Below are 18,525 nucleotides of genomic sequence, written 5' to 3' on the forward strand. Positions count from 1 at the left end.
GTGACGACGCCAATTTCCGGGTTGTTTCTTCCTACCGCTGGTTCACATTGTGTTGATCCTACAGCAGGGTGCACAGCTCGCGTTGTCGTTCAGGACGTGCTGTATGTCGCCCAATTCATCATCATTACTGCATGTTCTCATGACGTCATCCTGGGATGGGATTTTCTCTCCCACAACGACGCCGTCATCCATTGTGCCGCCGCCGAAATTGAACTCTCACCCTTCTCGCATTTGACGCCAGAAGACAGTCCCTCGACACTGAGCAAGATTCTCGTGAAAGACGATACCATAGTGCCTCCAAGCTCGACGATGGGTGTATCGGTCTACTGCCCCAGTCTCTACGACACAATTTCACTCGTTTCGCCATCCGACCGTGCTTCCAGAAGAAAAGGGTTGCTAGTACCTTTGGCGACTGTGCAAATCACCCAGAGCAACGCCACTATTTTTGTAACCAACCCCTCCCCGTACACTGTTACCTTGGTTCGAGAGGAATGTCTCGACAGAGTGGAACCAGTCGACGACGCACAAGTCCTGGACGTACCCGATGACTCGCGTTGTCCCGATTCGCCTACCATCAGCGCTGTTTCCACTTCTGATCCATCATCTCTTGATGTATTTGGCCCCTACATTGATGACAAACTTACGTCAGTACAGCGTTCCCAGCTTCTGGAACTGTTGCAAGAATACCGTTCTTCTTTCGATGTCGGGCGAAGTTCTCTCGGTCGCGCGTTCACTGTTACACATCGTATCGACACTGGTGCCCATCCACCATTACGGCAACTTCCATACCGCGTGTCACCTGCTGAACGTCGGGAAATTAACGATCATCTTGACGATATGCTCCGACGCGATGTTATTCGGCCCTCGGACATTCCATGGGCGTATCCTGTTGTTCTTGTTGCAAAGAAAGATAGTTCTGTGTGGTTCTGTGTGGACTACAGCCGGCTCAGTAAGATCACTCGCAAGGATGTTTACCCCCGCTGCGCATCGAGGACGCAATCGACAGCCTTCACAGAGCAAATTATTTTTCTTCTCTTGATCTGCGCTCGGGGTACTGGCAAGTACCCATGGCTGATGACGCTCGACCGAAGACTATTTTTATCACACCCGACGGCTTGTACCAATTCAACGTCATGCCGTTTGGTCTGTGTAATGCACCTGCGACCTATGAGCGCATGATGGACACCTTTCTGCGCAACTTGAAATGGCACACGTGCTTGTGTTACATCAAAGACGTTGTTGTCTTCGCTCCAGATATCTCCACGCATCTCCAATGCCTGAAAGAAGTTTTCGCACGTGTGAGCGATGCCGGCTTGCAACTAAATCTGAAGAAGTGCCGCTTTGCAGCACGGCAACTCACCATCCTACGGTACGTTGTGTCCAAGGATAGCATTCTTCCTGACCCAGCCAAGCTTCGGGCCATGGCCGAATTCCCCAAACCTGCGTTCGTCAAAGAACTGCGTAGTTTCGTGGGCCTGTGCTCAAACTTCCGACGCTTCATACGAAACTTTGCCACGATCGTATCACCGCTGACGAAGCTCCTTGGAAGTAACGGGCCCCTCAATTCGTGGTTGTCCGAGTGCGACGATGCCTTCGCGAAGCTCCGCCATTTGTTGACGTCTCCTCCCATTCTATGCCACTACGACCCTACGGCGCCAACGTATGTACACACGGACACCAGTGGTGTAGGCCTCGGCGCCGTCCTGGCACAGCGCAAGTCCGGATTCCCTGAATACGTCGTGGCATATGCAAGCCGTACGCTGACGAGAGCCGAGACAAACTACACCGTCACGAAGAAAGAGTGCCTGGCAATCGTCTGGGCCCTTACAAAGTTTCGACCGTATTTGTATGGTCGTCCATTCGATGTCGTGACCAACCATCATGCACTATGCTGGCTGTCATCATTGACAGATCCCCCAGGTCGTCTCGCCCGTTGGGGTCTTCACTTACAAGACTACAATATCTGCGTGCTGTACCACAACGGACGCCAGCATGCTGACGCCGACGCCATCTCGCGCTCCCCTCTGCCTGAATATGATGTGCTCTGCTCAGTATCCTCGGGTGCTGTTTCTGCCATTGATGTTGACGTCATCGCTAACGAACAGTGAAAGGATAATTGAATCGCCCCGCTGATCGACTTGCTCTCTGGTCCGTCCGCAACGCCATTCATGCGTGCCTTGCGTCGTCGAGCTCACCATTTCGCCCTCCTTGACGGCCTCCTACACCGACGCATTTACGACTCCGACGGCCGGGCAGTGGTTACTCGTCATACCCCGCAGTCTACGGTCGGAGATATGTGAATCCTTCCATACTGATCTGCAGTGCGTGCACTCTGGGTTATTCAAAACCTACTATCACATTCGACAACACTACTTCTGGCGCGGGATGTACCTATACGTGCAGCAGTTATTTCGCTCCTGCCTCGCTTGCCAACGCCACAAACCGTGAGCACACATGTCACGAGCCGGTTTGCCACCATTACCTTGCCCTGACCGTCCGTTTGGGCGCATAGGTATCGATTTGTATGAACCACTTCCTCTGATGTCGGCTGGTAACCACTGGGCTATCGTCGCCGTAGATCATTTAACGCGATACGCTGAAATCACTGCTCTTCCTGCGGCTACTGCGCGTGATGTTGCGTCCTTCCTACTGCATCGATTCATACTGCGCCACGGTCCACCTCAGATGCTTCTCAGAGATCGAGGCCGCGTGTTCTTGACGGCTTGTACGAATTCAACGTCATGCCGTTTGGTCTGTGTTATGCACCTGCAACCTTTGAGCGCATGATGGACACCGTTCTGCGCAACTTGAAATGGCATACGTGCGTGTGCTACCTCGATGACGTTGTTGTCCGCTCCAGATTCCTCCACGCATCTCCAACGCCTGAAAGAAATTTTCGCACGTGTTAGCAATGCCGGCTTGCAACTAAATCTGAAAAAGTGCTGCAGTGCAGCAAGGCAACTCCCCGTCCTAGGGTACGTCGTGTCCAAGGATGGCGCTCTTCCTGACCTAGCCAAACTTCGCGCCATGGCCGAATCCCCCAAACATGCGTCCTCAATTGAAAGCCTTCACAGAGCCGTCAGAAGTCGTCAGAATTCGTCGAAGCCATTCTCACTGAGTGCCATTCTGTCCACCGCAAAACTACTGCTTACCACCCGCAGACGAGTGGTATCACCAAACGCCTTAACCGCACCCTCGGCGACATGCTTTCGATGTACGTCGCCGCCAACCACGCGAATTGGGATACCATACTGCCCTTCGTCACTTACAGCTACAACACTGCCCCTCAGAGCACGACCAGTTTTTCACCTTTCTTCTTGCTGTGCAGAAGGCACCCGTCACGCACCATCGACACAATACCCCTGTACACGCCGGGGGCATCTGAGTGTGCACCTATTTCTGAGACAGCCAGGCTCGCTGAAGAGTGTCGTGAGCTTGCCAAGATATTTACGACGCATGAGCAAGAGCGCCAGAAGAGTATTCGTGACGGCTCCACCACTTCGGAGCCTACGTTCCTTCCTGGTTCCCTTGTATGGCTCTCAATCCTGACCTCTGTAGCTGGCCTTTCTTCCAAACAACTCCCGAAATACGGAGGTCCCTACCATGTCATCGAGCGCACATCTTCGGTCAACTATATGATCGAACCAATCGAAGAATCTGCGGACATGCGCCGTCACGGGCGCGACATAATTTACGTGGAGCGCCTGAAAGCTTACTATGACCCGCTAGTAGTGACAAGCTGTTAGGTCGCCAGGCGGCTCCCTCTTCGACCCCAGGGTAATTGTAGAGAAGCCTCTGAACACTCAAATGGGTCGAACTCTCAAGTGCTTTCTATAGAGGGTCTACCCAAAAAGGACGCTGCTCTCGTGGAGAGTCCGTGCTTGGACGTTACTGTCGCCATTGTGTATGCTCGCTGTGTGCCGGCTAATAAACGCCCTAACAATTTTTATTTATCAGTTCAGTTTCCTAACGCACCCGACTGGCGTTATCGTAGGGGGAACACCAACACAAGGTAATGCATTACATTCTTTTATTGAATTCGTCAAAAAAGATGATGCTCAGCGACACTTGGATTCCTTCCAAAAGAAAACCTTTTCGAGGTTCTTTGTTTGCTTAGACATCTCACAGCTTTAAATTATTACCTATATTACCTAACTATTCCAACCCTTCTTTTCAAGAAGACAATTTAAAAAAGCAAGGCACCATCCCATTCATGGCCTATCTCCCTACGTGGGTTGCGCCAAGGTGTTGACGAACCAACCAACCCACTGAGCGCCACTTCGTTGCCACGTACTCAAACACGAACGCTGACTCACTGAATGTAGATACACGGTCACTGTTGAAGAGAACGCCTTCATGCACAGCATGTTTTTATAAGGTGCGAAGCAGCTCTGACTAGCCTGGGTAACGCTGTCCCACCATCCGCAACCCGCTCTCCTGGCCGCAGGTGTCGGGTAGGTGCCAAGTAGGTGAGGCCTTCCCTCGCAGTGCGCGCGCGTTGATGTCACTCTCTCTCTCTTGCCTGTCACCATTTGCCACGCGTCGTCTCCCTCGCTTCACCCTCTCCACCACTCGCAACGTTCTAGCGCACATCAAGCGAACAGTCTATCTGCGACGAAGCTTACACGAAATTCAAATCACCTCATGCGACGTTGCTATTTTAACAGGCGTTTACTCGAATAAACGCTACACCAAGTTTCGCTTCAGACCATTCATCAAGTACTCGCGTCGACGCCCGTTTCTACCTGGTCAACGTCGTGCGCACCGCTGCTGCTTCGCGCATAAGACTACTGGCAGTTCACAGTTTTCACTGCTCTTGACACGCTACTAACATGCATGAAGATTGTTTTGTTATTCACTTGGTGTTAAAATATATGGTGTTGATTTGAGCGTTCCGTTTAACCGTGAACCATACTCTACAGAGCCAGCTTCCCTGATTGAAAAAGCGTAGGCCTGGCCATGTCGGTAGTACCCCTTGTAGTGGACAGTGCCCAATTTACTTTTTAAGGCATCAAAAAAAAACGCAGATGAGAGACGCGATTTGAAAGAACATGCGCTATGTTCACGTTTCCACTCTGTGACCTGTTGTTTTTGGCATGCTATAAAAGTTAAAATATATTTTACGGGTTCGCTTGTTCCGAATACTATCAGATCACTAGTTGGCAGGGTTATATAAATAACAAAATACAAAAAAGAGACGAAAGACAGTAGGTAGGCTTCCTAGCACTGTTGATGGCGGAATAGTGCATCACGCTATGTCGGCGGCCCGTTTCTTGCTTCGTTCAGATAAAACTCCTTGAATTGCTTGAGTCGATCGAAGGGTCCCTCCGTCAAGCAATGGCCTGTCACGTCCGTCAGCTCCACATTGAAGAGGAACCAACTGAAGTTGGCTCTCCTCTCCGGCTTATTCATGATGACTTTCGCCTGGCAAAGACGACGACAAAAACAATTAGGAAACATCAGTGACCATCATAGCTGAGGTGCTTCCTCAGCGCGTAGCTATACGCGAAGATGGACGTTGTTTGGCAAAGCAGGAATCAGGCTAAGCTATGAGCCTTGAAAGCGATGTCTGCCCTTGGCAACAGTCTGTGTTTTCGCTCTATGTCAGGCTGCTTGCAATTTTATTTCAAGGTGTTGAGTTTGTGTCCCGCCTAATACGCCCCCCAGTGGTGCAATAGAACCTTTAAAATTGCATTCTGGCAACATTGCTCTTCCAGCATATTTTGTTCACTTGTGCGAGCTGGCGGGCTGTGTGTCCCAGCGATGTCGATGAGCGTTCCTTGCAGCGCATACGGACACCGCTTGCATTCCTGCAGGACGTGTGCCGCGTTTGGACGGTACGCCAATGAGCGTCCCTTGGGTGAACCAGACATGGCAGAAAAAAGGTGTTTTTGGTTTTGTTCAATAGTTGGCGCCAAATTTCGAACAGGGTCTATTTATTTCATTTTTTGCTTCATGCGTGTTGGTTTCTCATACTGAAAAAAGATAGAGCGAGAAGAAAAATTTGAAATTCTTGGGCGATAAAACCGCGAAGACTCATCCGCCTTTCTCATTATATTCTCCACGAACTCAACATAGGACAGTTGATAAGTTTATCCAAGAAAGCTACGCGGCTGACAACATTTTAGCACCCTTGTTCTAACCCCAATAACAACATAGAAAGGTAACCGTTTAGCAGGTAGCGTTCTCCGATTGATTATTTGCAACACAGTGGCGCAACAAACATTTGGTTATTTCATATGACAAAATTTTTTTTAAGTAAATAATGTCCGCTGCTTTCATCAGTTTGTAAATCAACGCCGCAAAAGCGCTCCCGATAATGTAAAAAAAAGACGTTTTGCGTGAACCTTTACAACATAAATGTGAAGCACGTCGCCATGTAGAATAATAGTTCACGATCTAGATTCTTCAAAAGCAAACCCGAATTTGAGCACACCGGTGCGCATGTACGAATTTCGCCCAATGTTAAAATTTCGCGTGGCGACTACAGTTTATTTACCTCCGTGTCATTCTATTTTATGTTTTTTTAAGGAACAACTTATGTACCGAATTGTCTAAACAAGGAACAACTTATGTACCGAAGTGTCAGAATTCACTTGACAAGTATTCCGCTGTGGTGTTACTAGGACCGTACAGTAAATGAAGCACAACAGCGCCGCAGTTTAACAACAATGCTAAATTTTGTTTGCCACTGAGTCGCAAAAACGCTGCGTTCACACAACATTTAACACTCCTCGTGCTTGGGACGACACCAAGTGGATCTAACTATGTGCTTCAATTAAAGAGCGACCCTTAATCCGACAAGATCCTGGCGAATGGTGACAATACACAGCACTCGCAGAAGTGCACGAACTGATCGTATTGCAGAGCATATACAGTCGAGCAAGGCTAAATGTGTCTTCGAATCGTGCTAGGCTAACGTACATGCAATGAAATTTGCGCTAACAGAACGAAACGAACCACCGTTTAAGGACGAGCATGACCTACGCGCACATGGCGTGGCTAGCATACTATCCTGGGAGCGAACTACACTAGGCGCACTTCCACTAGTGGCTACCACGCGGCGAATCTGCTCGATCTCGGGCCAGATTTTCATGGGTTCTCTGAAGTTCACTCATATGGGAGTTCACTGCAGTTACCTTCTGGTTCTCTCTAGTCTATCAGGTGATTCGGACGTTGAGTGCTTATTTGATTGATGTGTGGGTTTCAATGTCCCAAAACCACCATATGATTATGAGAGGCACTCTAGTGGAGGGCTCCGCAAATTTTACCACCTGGGGTTCTTTAACGTGCCCACAAATCTGAGCACACGGGCCTACAGAATTTCAGTCTTCATCGGAAGTGCAGCTGCCGCAGCCTACGGTGAAGGCGTCAAGAGCATGCGAGTGATATAAGTATTGAACTTTACACAAAGCTCAACTTAGATCGTCCGCAATAAAGAAAGGTTGGCTATTGGTTGTGTGAATTAAATTTTTAATCTATATACACACTTGAATCGTAACAATGTGCTGCTCCTTGTATTTGCTTCGAGTTGCTTAGATAAGAATTCTAGTTCATATGAGGATCTAGTTCATATGAGTGCGTTAGTAGCTGGCATGTCCTTTCAGTTCCCAATCCTGATAATGGTGAAAATGCATTGGCGAGTAAAAAAGACAGAATATGTCTTTTAGGGGTCAAACAGTGCTCATACAGAGGCCAACTTTCAAAATCGTCATTTACATGCAATTATAGTCAATTTGGCACAAACGTCACTAACTATAGACACTTTAGGAATACTTTAAAAGCGCTTAAACTCTAATTGTTGCTCGTATATCAAAATTATGTGATAAAGAGAGAGAGAAAAAAGTTTGGTGAACGGCAGGAAGGTCAACCAGAACAAAATTTTCAGATTTCTACCCTGCACTGCGGAAGGATAAAGGGGACCGAAAAGAGGAATGGTTAAAGAAAAAAAGTTACCACGCACGCACTCAAGCACGGGAATGTCATAACCGTTTTGCGAGTCCTGTTTACCGCTAAAACTTCAGTAGCGCCTTCATCGCTTTCTGGCTTGAAGCTCAAACGTGCCGGGACTACAAAATTGACTGCGCTAAAAGTGGCCAGCCATCAAGCCGTGCTAATGGTGAACGACAAAATAACAAAAATTGGCCCCGTCTCTGCATGTTCATCTGCAAATGTCGTCGAAAGACGGTACTCTTGCGTGTGGAGAGAGTGAATAAATCATTTGGTGCTCTGCGCGAGAAATCAGTAAATGGTATTCTGGAGGCGCTGCATTAGAGTGCCTCGAGCGTGCAGCGGAGGCGAACGAGCGCATCAAGTCACGTCACACATGAGACATGAGCGCTATCTGGCAGTTTTCTTAGAAAACGAAGTGCGTGGCTCCGAAACGGGTATGCTCGCCCCACTCAGAGGTGATAAGGTGTAGAACGCAAGGCGACGGTTAGGTGCCGCCACCGTCTCGTCTTAGCAAAGCGTTGAAAACACACTCCTTTTCGTGCAAGCGTTGCATGGTCAGTGCAGCGTGATAAACGCTTCGGTCCTAAGAATTACTTATGTATGCCTTTTCTAGTAAAAGTTGCGCTTACATAATATATACGCGTTGTTTTGTTGCCTCAGATATGCGCAATAATTTGTGCGTCAAACGTCTCGAAAAACACAATCGTCTTTGAATGGGCATTCGCCTAAAATCTGGTCTCTAGTGATCAGCCTAAATATCAATTAATAAAAGAATATTTTATGATTGTTACGGTCTAGCGCCCCAACACCACAATATGATTGTGAGATGCTGCAGTAGAGGACTCCAGAAATTTCGGCCACCCTGGATTTTTTAACGTGCACCCAAATTAAAGACACGGGTCTGTTCGCATATAATGTTGGTTTAGGACGAGGCATATAATGTACCTTCCTTTATGACACTGGTTCTCGTCCTCAATCGACTTACTTTTTTTAATCTGCCCTGATTGCCACGTCACATTACTTCATGAGTTCAGAGTGCCCTATGAACATGTTCACCAGTTGCCAGTGGCAATCAACTATCCTCGTTTGCTGCTTTTTGAAAGTAAACCTGGAAGTTGTGTCTTTAGCGGCACCTGGTTAAACGTTTCAGGCACAAAAATTCACGCTGCTTTTTTCCAAGTACCTCAATTGTTAGCGGAGCCTCATTTCTTTCTTACGCTGTTGGCTTCATTTAAATGACGTCGACATGACTCGTTGTACAAGGACCGCAGACAAGAAGGAATATCATGCTGCAGTTCAGGAATACATCGCTCATAAGTGTTCCACTTCGAGTAAGTTTTACGGTTCCCTGATAACTGCATCTAAAAGTGGTTTCAACGACAGCCTTCAGGTCGCTGGTGAAGTGATCAATCTTTGGGGACCGTCTAGTAAATGTCAGAAGCCAGTACCATGTATCAGAATTCATGTGGCTGCCATGTATCAGAATTGTTCACAACTGCATAGTTACTTTCGCACAGACGCTTCGAGGCCGTATTGCTGAGCGGAAAGCTCGTGAACTTACCCTCTTTAAGTACTTACAATGCCTCGACAGTAAATGTCATGACGCTATCCTGGCCTCGCAGAGTCAAAGCTGCATGGCGATTGCGCTTCCCATATCGAGGCTTTGAGATGCCGAACGTGACAAAGAGCTTCCTGTTTCCCATCTGCTCGAATACATGATCTGCTCAAATACATGTACCTAGGCTGGCACTGTCGAGAACAATGCACACAAAAAAGTTTTGTGTTCTAACCATAATTCACACCCATCTTTGTTCGAATACTGCAATGATTACACTCAGTATGCTTGGTTAGGATATCTCTGGAGATGTGCAGGTGTTTCGCCAGGTGAGGCGCAGCTCCTCCTAATCCTGTGTTTTCATGTTTGTACGGACGTTTGTACGGGTTGGTGCCGCTGGTTTTATAACACTCAGAGGATGATGAAAGGTCGATGATGGTCCTTTCTACATATCTGTGAAAGCCGGCAGAAACGAACCATGTCATTGTTTTTTCTGTAATGGCGGCAACCTCAAACTAAGCGCTCAATTTATCCGCTGAGAACTGCACGTCGCATTCCGCGATGACGTGACGATAATTGTTGCAGCTCCTATATCAGCTACAGACTCAGCAGCAACCATGGACATAACTGGGACGTATTTTACTCCTGCTTGAACAGGTAAGACGTTCTTCACAGGTATGGACTGCTTTGATTACACTAAGGATTACCACGCGCATGGCTTTCCTCCCTTTCTGATCTCAACGTGGACGTGCAGGAAACTAAGAATTTTCGCAGCCTAGCCCTTTCTCTCTTCAGCACGTAGAATAACGAGTACATCTTGTTGGGTTCCCTTTTACTTCTGCGATACGGCATTGCGAAGTCATCCTGCAAGTATTTCATCTAGACGCGCATGGTTGAGAAAAACGGTGTATCGATGAAGTTAGACGCCCCAACAAGTCAATCCTGAAACTCGAAACTGGACCTTGCTGACGAGAAGCCTACAGAAGCCAGTCGCCTCGACCAAGTCTTTTCATCAATGACTTGGTCGCGATGCTGTGATTGTTTTGGTCTATTCGCATGCCCTTTATTGTGCCCTTGACTGCGCCACCCAAACATAAATGCAGGTATCTTTAATGTGAAAGCAGGTACATTTTGAGTTGCACGACTTCTGTGTTCGCGTGTATTCTGGCACTCAACTGTTCTACGGAGCACTCAAGCGCCCCGTAAAACAGCTATCGGCAGTGTCGGCAGGACCGCTGTGCCACGATGTGGCAAGGCTTGTTGATTTGGAGTCATCTCTACGACGTGAGGTGAAGAGCCACTACTTTCGTTGTGTGCCAGCTGCCAGAGGACCAGTGTAGGCGTTTGGTAAAATGGCCGCGAACATTACAGAAATCGCAGCCGTCGCTCTCTTAACCTTTTGAAAAAAGAACCGCGCTCGGACCATGGCAAAAGACACCTTTCGGTAGCACTCTTCTGTGGTCTCGAGTTCATCATGAATTTATACGTCCATCACGTCAAGACTTCTTTGTTGAAAATTATGAACTCTGCGTTCTTCTCAATAAGGTAGTTAACGTGGGAGCACACTGGAATTTCATAGAAAACGCACGCCTGCAGTTCGTCGGTCATGAGCGCAACTTTTTCCGCAACGCTGGCGCGAAAAACACTATGTTTTATGCGTAACCGTTCACAGATGATTACAAGACTTGGAAGGATGATGACATGAGAATTTCGGCACTAAAAACTGCCACTTAATAAAGACCCACGGCACAGACCAGTCATTCCGCCATCTTTCTTGTCCGGTGCTCATGCGCCGCGTCCCCCCTTATTACCACCCATCTGCTTCTTATTGCCACTAATCTTCAATCACAATGATCATACAACATGCTACTTTTGTCGCCACACCATCTTTTTTTGCGACATGAAAAAAGTCACGTATACCTCATGAAATATGATTACACGTTTGACAGTATCTGTGTGCTGAAACACAAACTTAAAGACGTCGTGTGACGTTGAGTAACGAGCACATCAGAACGCCTTTTCTCGTCTGAAAAGGAAGAGCAGGATAAACCTTTATTCTAAAAATTCAGTAGCCTCAGTGATGCGGATACCATGCCTAGGTGCCAGCCAGAAGCCCTTGGGCCTACGGCGTCTTCGGCCCGCCGGATTGCCCAGAACTGTTCCTCTCGGTCAATTCTGAGCAGCACCGTCTCCAACTTATCTGCAATTACTAGACCATCTTAGACTACCACTGAACAGGCTCAAAGATGTCAGGTATATACGCCCGTTCTTTAAATGGCTCACTGCTGTAGGTGTGGTAACCTGTGTAACAATGGCTACAGGCTTCCGATTGGGAATCGTATTTGCCTAATGAAAGTGCCAGGTAACCGCTCGAGCTTGTGAAGGGTCTGGCGTGCGGACGGACATTACGTCACTTCTAATTATTAAGAGTTTGTAATTTCTTTGTAGGCAGCCATACGATCTCCTCTAGACTACCTGAGGATCACTCACCTTGTCCTTCATTTGTGCAGCGGTGTCAAAAGTTTGGAACATAGTTCTGTTGATGGTTCTGTTGAAAAGTGACACCGAAGCATTGTTATTGATGGAAATCATCGTCTTTGCCGTGCCCAACTCCTCCCCTCTAACCTGACATGCCTGCAAAATCAGAATGATAGCAAGTCAGCAAACAAAAATAGTTCTTTGTAATCGTCCAATCTGACATTATTACATCTTTCATTTCGACTACAGGGTAAACGTTACCCGACCTAAGTAAGGTTATGTGTCCTACAAACAATATATTAAGGAATGTGTCACTATTATGTCTGCGTTTGCACTGTTCCTAGCTTTTTCAACGCGCGTTTGCAGCTTCCGACGCCTTTATTAAAGCACGTAAACAACAGCAAGGACACTGCTCCCTTCGCAGTGGCCAGTGGCACCAACAACTGTGAAACGTTACTATTGTGCTTGACAAGATAGCAGAGGCCGTCTGTCTAAACGCTTGCGCGTCTGTTCAGGCCGTTCGTGGCTAAACACGGCTCGCGATGCAGACCGAAAGACTTGAATCCGCAAACAATATGCAAACCGCAAAACGTGCGACAAAGTGAAAAAGAGCAGAATGAAAGCAAGAATATTTCGTAAACTTCCCGTATCTCACTTTATATCACCACACACATGATTCAACACCAGCGCCATCCCGTAATCTGCCAGCTGCCAGAAATAGTTCGGACAGTCCTAGACCCTCCGCAGGCCACCAGGCACGCGTAAAACGAACATGCATGCGAACATGCATCAAAGTGGTCTTAGAGCAGTTGGCAGAGCTCCCTGTTGGTCCCCGCGAGAAAATAGCACCATATTCACGGGCTGAATGATGCAGAGTGGGGCGAAGCTGGGTCCTCGCACCGCTGCCGTGCCGCTTCGGCTTCCCGTTGTCGTACTGCAGGCTCTTCGCGGTGCACTTCTGCCGCGAGCTCCCGTATGTTGGAGGAGGAATAAACATTTATTGAACCGACATACTAAGGTTTCCGTAGGTGGAGCCCTTATTCCAGGGCCCCACTGGCTCGAGCGGCTCACTCGGCCTGGTACAAGGTTGCCCGCTGGCTTCCCAGGTCCTGCCGGTTGAGTCGCACCTCCCACGACCTTTTGAATTCGTTTCGTGTGATGAGGGGTGAGTTGCCCTCTGCTGGTCTTTGTTGGTAAGTCCAAGTGATGTGCTGGAGTGTTGGTGTGTCACCGCACCAAGGGCAGCGGTCAGCGAATTGGGATGGCCGAATTTTGTTCAGTGTGTGTATGTTGGGATATGTGTTCGTCTGTATTCGTGTCCAATCCATGGATTGCCAGCGGGTGAGTTTATGGCAGGGGGTCACTTCGACTGCGAGCTGCTGCCACCGCCCTGTGCACACGCCGCTTAGCAGCCTTGTCTATTCTCCACGGCCAAGCCTCTGATGCGTGCGCGCGCGCCAAAACGGTGCTTTTATTGTACCATAGAGCGCCCCCTGACGAACGGCGCCGCCGAAGAACGGGCAAGCGTATTCGAGCGATCGTCTCTCTCTGCTTCCATACGTCTGAGGTAAATCCTTCTTTTCTACAAGTAAAGCCCTCCAGTGTCATACCATTTGCATTTTTCAGCGTACATTAGAAGTACGGCCCTCTATGGCTGGGTCAAGAATTAACGAGGGGTGGTTACCCACAAAGGCGATGCACAAGTCAAGCCATAAGGAGCTTCGAGCCTAAAACAAATGCAGCACCGGCGCTCGGCCCCGTCCGGAGCTTTGAGGAAAGAAGAAAGTCCGGAGCCATCTGGGAGTGTCAATCGAAAAAGGTCGATAATGCATCGTGGTCGTGGCCTTCACGATTAGCGTCACTGCTACACGTCCTTCCCGATCGGTGCAAATCCAACAGGGGAACTGCAATTTTCTCAATGTCTTAACACACCACGAAGTGCCAACGTTATCCCAAGCCACGGGCTCGCTCATGTTTTTCATTCATACTAAAGAAAATAAAAACACCGCCCAAGCGCTTCATACAAATGGTTAACAGAGAAGTGGCTATAAGAGGGAAAAGAAGAGAAAAGTGAGCCCCGTAACTGTTTGCACCAGGGTGCGACACCTCAACAGTAGCTCACGAGGAATGTGGGTAAGGAGGGATTAAAAGGATAGAATAAAAGGTATAGAGTTAGAGAGAGAGATGCGCTGGGACAGCGAGCGAAGACATATGAGGGAATAGGAGAGATAGGAAAGATGGAAATATGGTCACAAAAGTCCGAGGATGGGGCACCACTTGCGAGAGCTCTTGTCGGCGTCAAGAGATTGCGTAGGGCAAGTCCAGTAGTTCAGAGCTACGCTGTCATTGGAGATCGGCGTTAGGAGATGACGTAGGGCCAGCCGAGTCGGCCAGAGCTTCGCTGACGTCGGAGATCGCGAGGGCACAACCGGTCAGCATGGAATCCAGCGAGCGAGTGAAATGGTTAACAAGCGGAAGCTTAAACGTGCAGTTTCAGTGTGTTTAGTAGTGCGCTCCACCCGACTCTGCACTGAAGCCATTCACCGCCATTGAATACATATTCTTGCTTTTTAATGTTTAGACATACATTTGGCTTCGGTTTACTACCGTGTTTATTTACCATGCCGCACACAGATGTCACAGCCCCAGCCAAAGTTCCGCTGGACGAACTACCACCGAAAGCGGTTGTTCTCTCCTGCGAACGCGTTTCTGCACTCACGTTAACGCCTGCGACGACACTTGCTCGGCGCGCCGTTGTTGCAAGCGTTTGACCTTGCAAGCTAATTCGTCGGTGAGGTTTGCAAGATGCGCCCGCCACCGGCGCTTGCATTCGCTTTCGCTATTTAGCGCGGCTTCGAAGGCTGCCGGACCATCGGTACGCAGTTACTACGGGCACTCGGCCTCACGGACCTGTTTTTGTGCCCGGACTGCCGCATCAGTCCGGCCAATGATGCGCGCTCTTTTACGTTTATGCTCTCGGCGCTCTTCCAAATTTGTCCATGATTCGGGAGTTTGTGGGATTGGGGGCGTAACCATTTGGAATCTCTGAGTAGAGACTTATGCACACGTGCTCCGCGCCTCTGCTGAGACGGAATGGACGACGTCTCTCACATCACAGCCAATTGCGCGCGTGCTTCGGTATGACGCCGACAACGAAGTAATTGATGACCTAGCAAGTGGAAAACACTCGTGACGTCGATGCCGAATGGTTTTCTGTTTCTCCTTGCCATGTAGAGCTATCGCTGTGAAAGCTCTCCGAGGCGCACATGTTTCGCCTGGCATATTGCACTCTCACTTCGCCGTAACACCGTATTCCCCACGTACGCTCGCCCCGAGATAAATGGCGAAAGCGCTAAACAGAACACACGAGGCGCGTTGCGCTTTCTTCCATGCGTTTTCCTCCATTGCGTTCTCCTCCAGATCGATTTATTGATATGAGTTGTTTAACTTCCGAAAACAACTATATATATATATATATATATATATATATATATATATATATTTATTTTTTCATTTAATAAAAAAACTATCATATTATTATTATGAGAGACACCATAGTGGAGGGCTCCGGAAATTTTGACCTGCTAGGGTTCCTTAACATGCGCCCAAGTCTAACCACAAGGGCCTACAGCATCTTCGCCTCCCTCCAAAATGAAGCCGCCGCAGCCGGAATTTGATCCCACGACCTGCGGGTCAAAAGCCGTGTACCTTAGCCACTATACCACCTCAGCGGGGCTCAGATGCATCAGGACAAACTACGTTCGTCATCATGAAACTCGCACAAGAAGTTCAAAAAAAAATAACTTGCTTCCAATCAAAGATTGCTGGTACGAATACAGTGCTGCAGGTCCTTCAAGTGGATGTGGCTAAGGTGTGCCTACAGTTTTATGAAAATAACACGGGCATTGCCTGTACCATAAAGAAACATTATCGATCGTGAACAGCGCAACGACAACAAAAGAGTGAAAACATGACACAAAGAATCGCAACTCGCCCAAGAAACTACATAATATCAAACTAACATTTGCTATATTAAGGTTGACACATCGCCGACACTCATTTGGAAGAACGATTACCATTTCAGTTAACACTATAGCAAGTTTATTGTCACTTTTAGCTCACTCAATTTATTGTTAACCAGCGAAAGCTGAAAAATTCGGCCCAGTCGTTTAGCAGTGGCTTCAACCCGACGTGGCCCCAGAGCATTTCACAATTACTGGTTACACGTTCGTGCTTCCTAATGAAATGAGGCGCCCCTATTGCTCCGGTTTACCATACTGTTACTTCACATGCCGCGCATTGTGTCTCACATTATAGTGGCCATGAATAAATGTAGTGAGCGGTTAAATGCGTTGCGCAATGCGTCAATCACCATGGTTGTTCTTGAATCTAAGGCTGTCACAGACGTCGCAGCCAAAGCCAAAGTGCCGCTGGTGAAACTCGCGCCAAAAGCGACTTGCCGAATGCGCTCCCACAATCATCCCATTGACGCCGCAACGCCCCGTTCTTGCAAGCGTTTTACATCGTGAGCTAACTCACAGCACAGCCAATAGCGTGTGTGCTTTGGAATGACGTAGCTGTTAGCCCATCCGATCGAGACCGCTCAAGAATATTGCAGAAAGGATTCTAGTTTTTTCTAGCCTTATACAGCTATCACTATAAAACTAACAAGCGTACAGCATCTGTGCTGAAAAGCTGCGCTCTCGCTTTAAATCTCTCTACAGGCTGCCCTTCTAGTGGCGCCGCGGTGGCAGCCCGGAGCACTATGCACGTCATGCAGCATCCGCTCTACGCAGCAGGCCCCATCATGTGTTTTTTTGTCGAGCAGCCATGTCTCCCTACACTCCTATAATCCTAATTCTCCCGAATCTAGGCCACTGAAAACTTCCTGTTAACACTTGGTGAAGGGGATTGGACAGATCGTGTCATCCTGCCTTGCTATCTTCTTTATTGAGATTCTGTTGCCTTCTTTATGGAGGACTATGGCGACTGCGGATTCACTGCATACTTCTTCCACTATGTTTATAGAAACACCGCTGTTGTCCTAATTTCAAAGAGTGTGCATTACAGCTGATCTCTCGTCAAAATCAAATGCCTTCCCGTAATCTATGAGGGCTATGTATACGGGTTGGTTGTATTCCGCGCATTGCTTTATCACTTGATTGATAATATGAATACGGTCTCTTGTGTACGGACTTCTGCTCGGCCCTTCGGTTAATTGAACTCTAAAGCCATTTTAATTCTATTACCCATTATGTATACATAGCTGGTACAAGACAGACAGTAAGTCGATTTGCCTGTAATTTTTCAAGTCCTTGACGTCCTCTTTCTTATTGATAAAGATGACGTTGGCAATCATTCGATTTTCCGGTACCCTGTCTCTGAAAAGACACATCGTATATTAGGTGGTGAGTTTTGGAACACACTCTGTCAGCTATAATATGAATACGGTCTCTTGTGTACGGAGTTCTGCTCGGCCCTTCGGTTAATTGAACTCTAAAGCCATCTTAATTCTATTACCCATTATGTATACATAGCTTGTACAAGACAGACAGTAAGTCGATTTGCCTGTAATTTTTCAAGTCCTTGACGTCCTCTTTCTTATTGATAAAGATGACGTTGGCAATCATTCGATTTTGGTACCTCTCTCTCAAAAGACACCTCGTATATTAGGTGGTGAGTTTTGGAACACACTCTCTCGGCTATCTTTCAAAAGATACCAACGTTACCTTATTCTCACCAGTGACCTTGCCTCTTTTCATTCCTTCTTGGGCTTTCTTTACTTCCCCTTTCATTACTCGTTGTATGCCAGATTCCTCTGGGCCCTTCGCTGGCTACTCAGGCTATGGGTCCAAATATTTGTCCACAAGTTTTCTATGTTATATTGCAATGAAATTCGCTTTTGATTTGACTTGATTTGATTAGATTTCTGTTGTCTCGGCGGCTGTACAGGTCTCTGCAGAAGTCTTCCTTTGTATCATCTGAGCACGTCAATACTTTGATTTGACATTGATGCGTACAATATATTTCAGTCTATTTCATTGCCACCTTAGCCATTGTTGTGACACGTGGGGTCAAAAGTATATGACATACCTTATTCCCCTAATCTTCTTAGAAAAATGAGCTGTGCGTCTAATTACTTTGTCCCCGTTGCGTTACCTTTCGAGTATTCTATTTCAGAGACTGCGTATACTGCCATCTACACATTTACGCAGCTACCAGATTTTCAGTTTAGCAAATATAACAATAAACGCAAACATGTCTCTTGCCCACACAATTTTCACGTTGTCATCGCTAAATACGCGACACGCTAGCATTGGTAACCTAAACCTATCTTTATGTTGAAATGTTTACGGTGAAATATTATTCCAATATTCTAGTGCTAAGCTTTGAAACAATTAGCCTCTGTAAATAAAATGCGCTAGAAGCTCTGACATCCCCTGTAAACGATACTCTTTAGCTAATTAGATATTCTATTGAGATTTTAGGCATTCTTATAATTGGTATTATGTGTGTTCGCAGTATTATGTGACTGTGTT

At 47.5% G+C, this 18,525-nt stretch overlaps 1 protein-coding gene across 1 annotated transcript in view; it reads right to left on the minus strand.

Annotated features, from left to right (window-relative positions):
- Window positions 1-4,013: 4,013 nt before the first annotated feature.
- Window positions 4,014-18,525, minus strand: part of LOC119168520 (uncharacterized) — a 57,218-nt gene continuing 42,706 nt past the window's right edge. Inside the window, exons 8-9 of the mRNA XM_075866270.1 lie at window positions 11,999-12,142; window positions 4,014-5,424 (exon numbers count right to left, since the gene is read on the minus strand). Coding sequence (XP_075722385.1) covers window positions 5,254-5,424; window positions 11,999-12,142 — 315 coding nt within the window. The 3' untranslated portion in view covers window positions 4,014-5,253. The remainder of the gene's footprint in view (window positions 5,425-11,998; window positions 12,143-18,525) is intronic.

This window comes from Rhipicephalus microplus, chromosome 6 (assembly GCF_043290135.1).
Source record: "Rhipicephalus microplus isolate Deutch F79 chromosome 6, USDA_Rmic, whole genome shotgun sequence".
In the NCBI taxonomy this organism is placed as follows: Eukaryota; Metazoa; Arthropoda; class Arachnida; order Ixodida; family Ixodidae; genus Rhipicephalus; species Rhipicephalus microplus.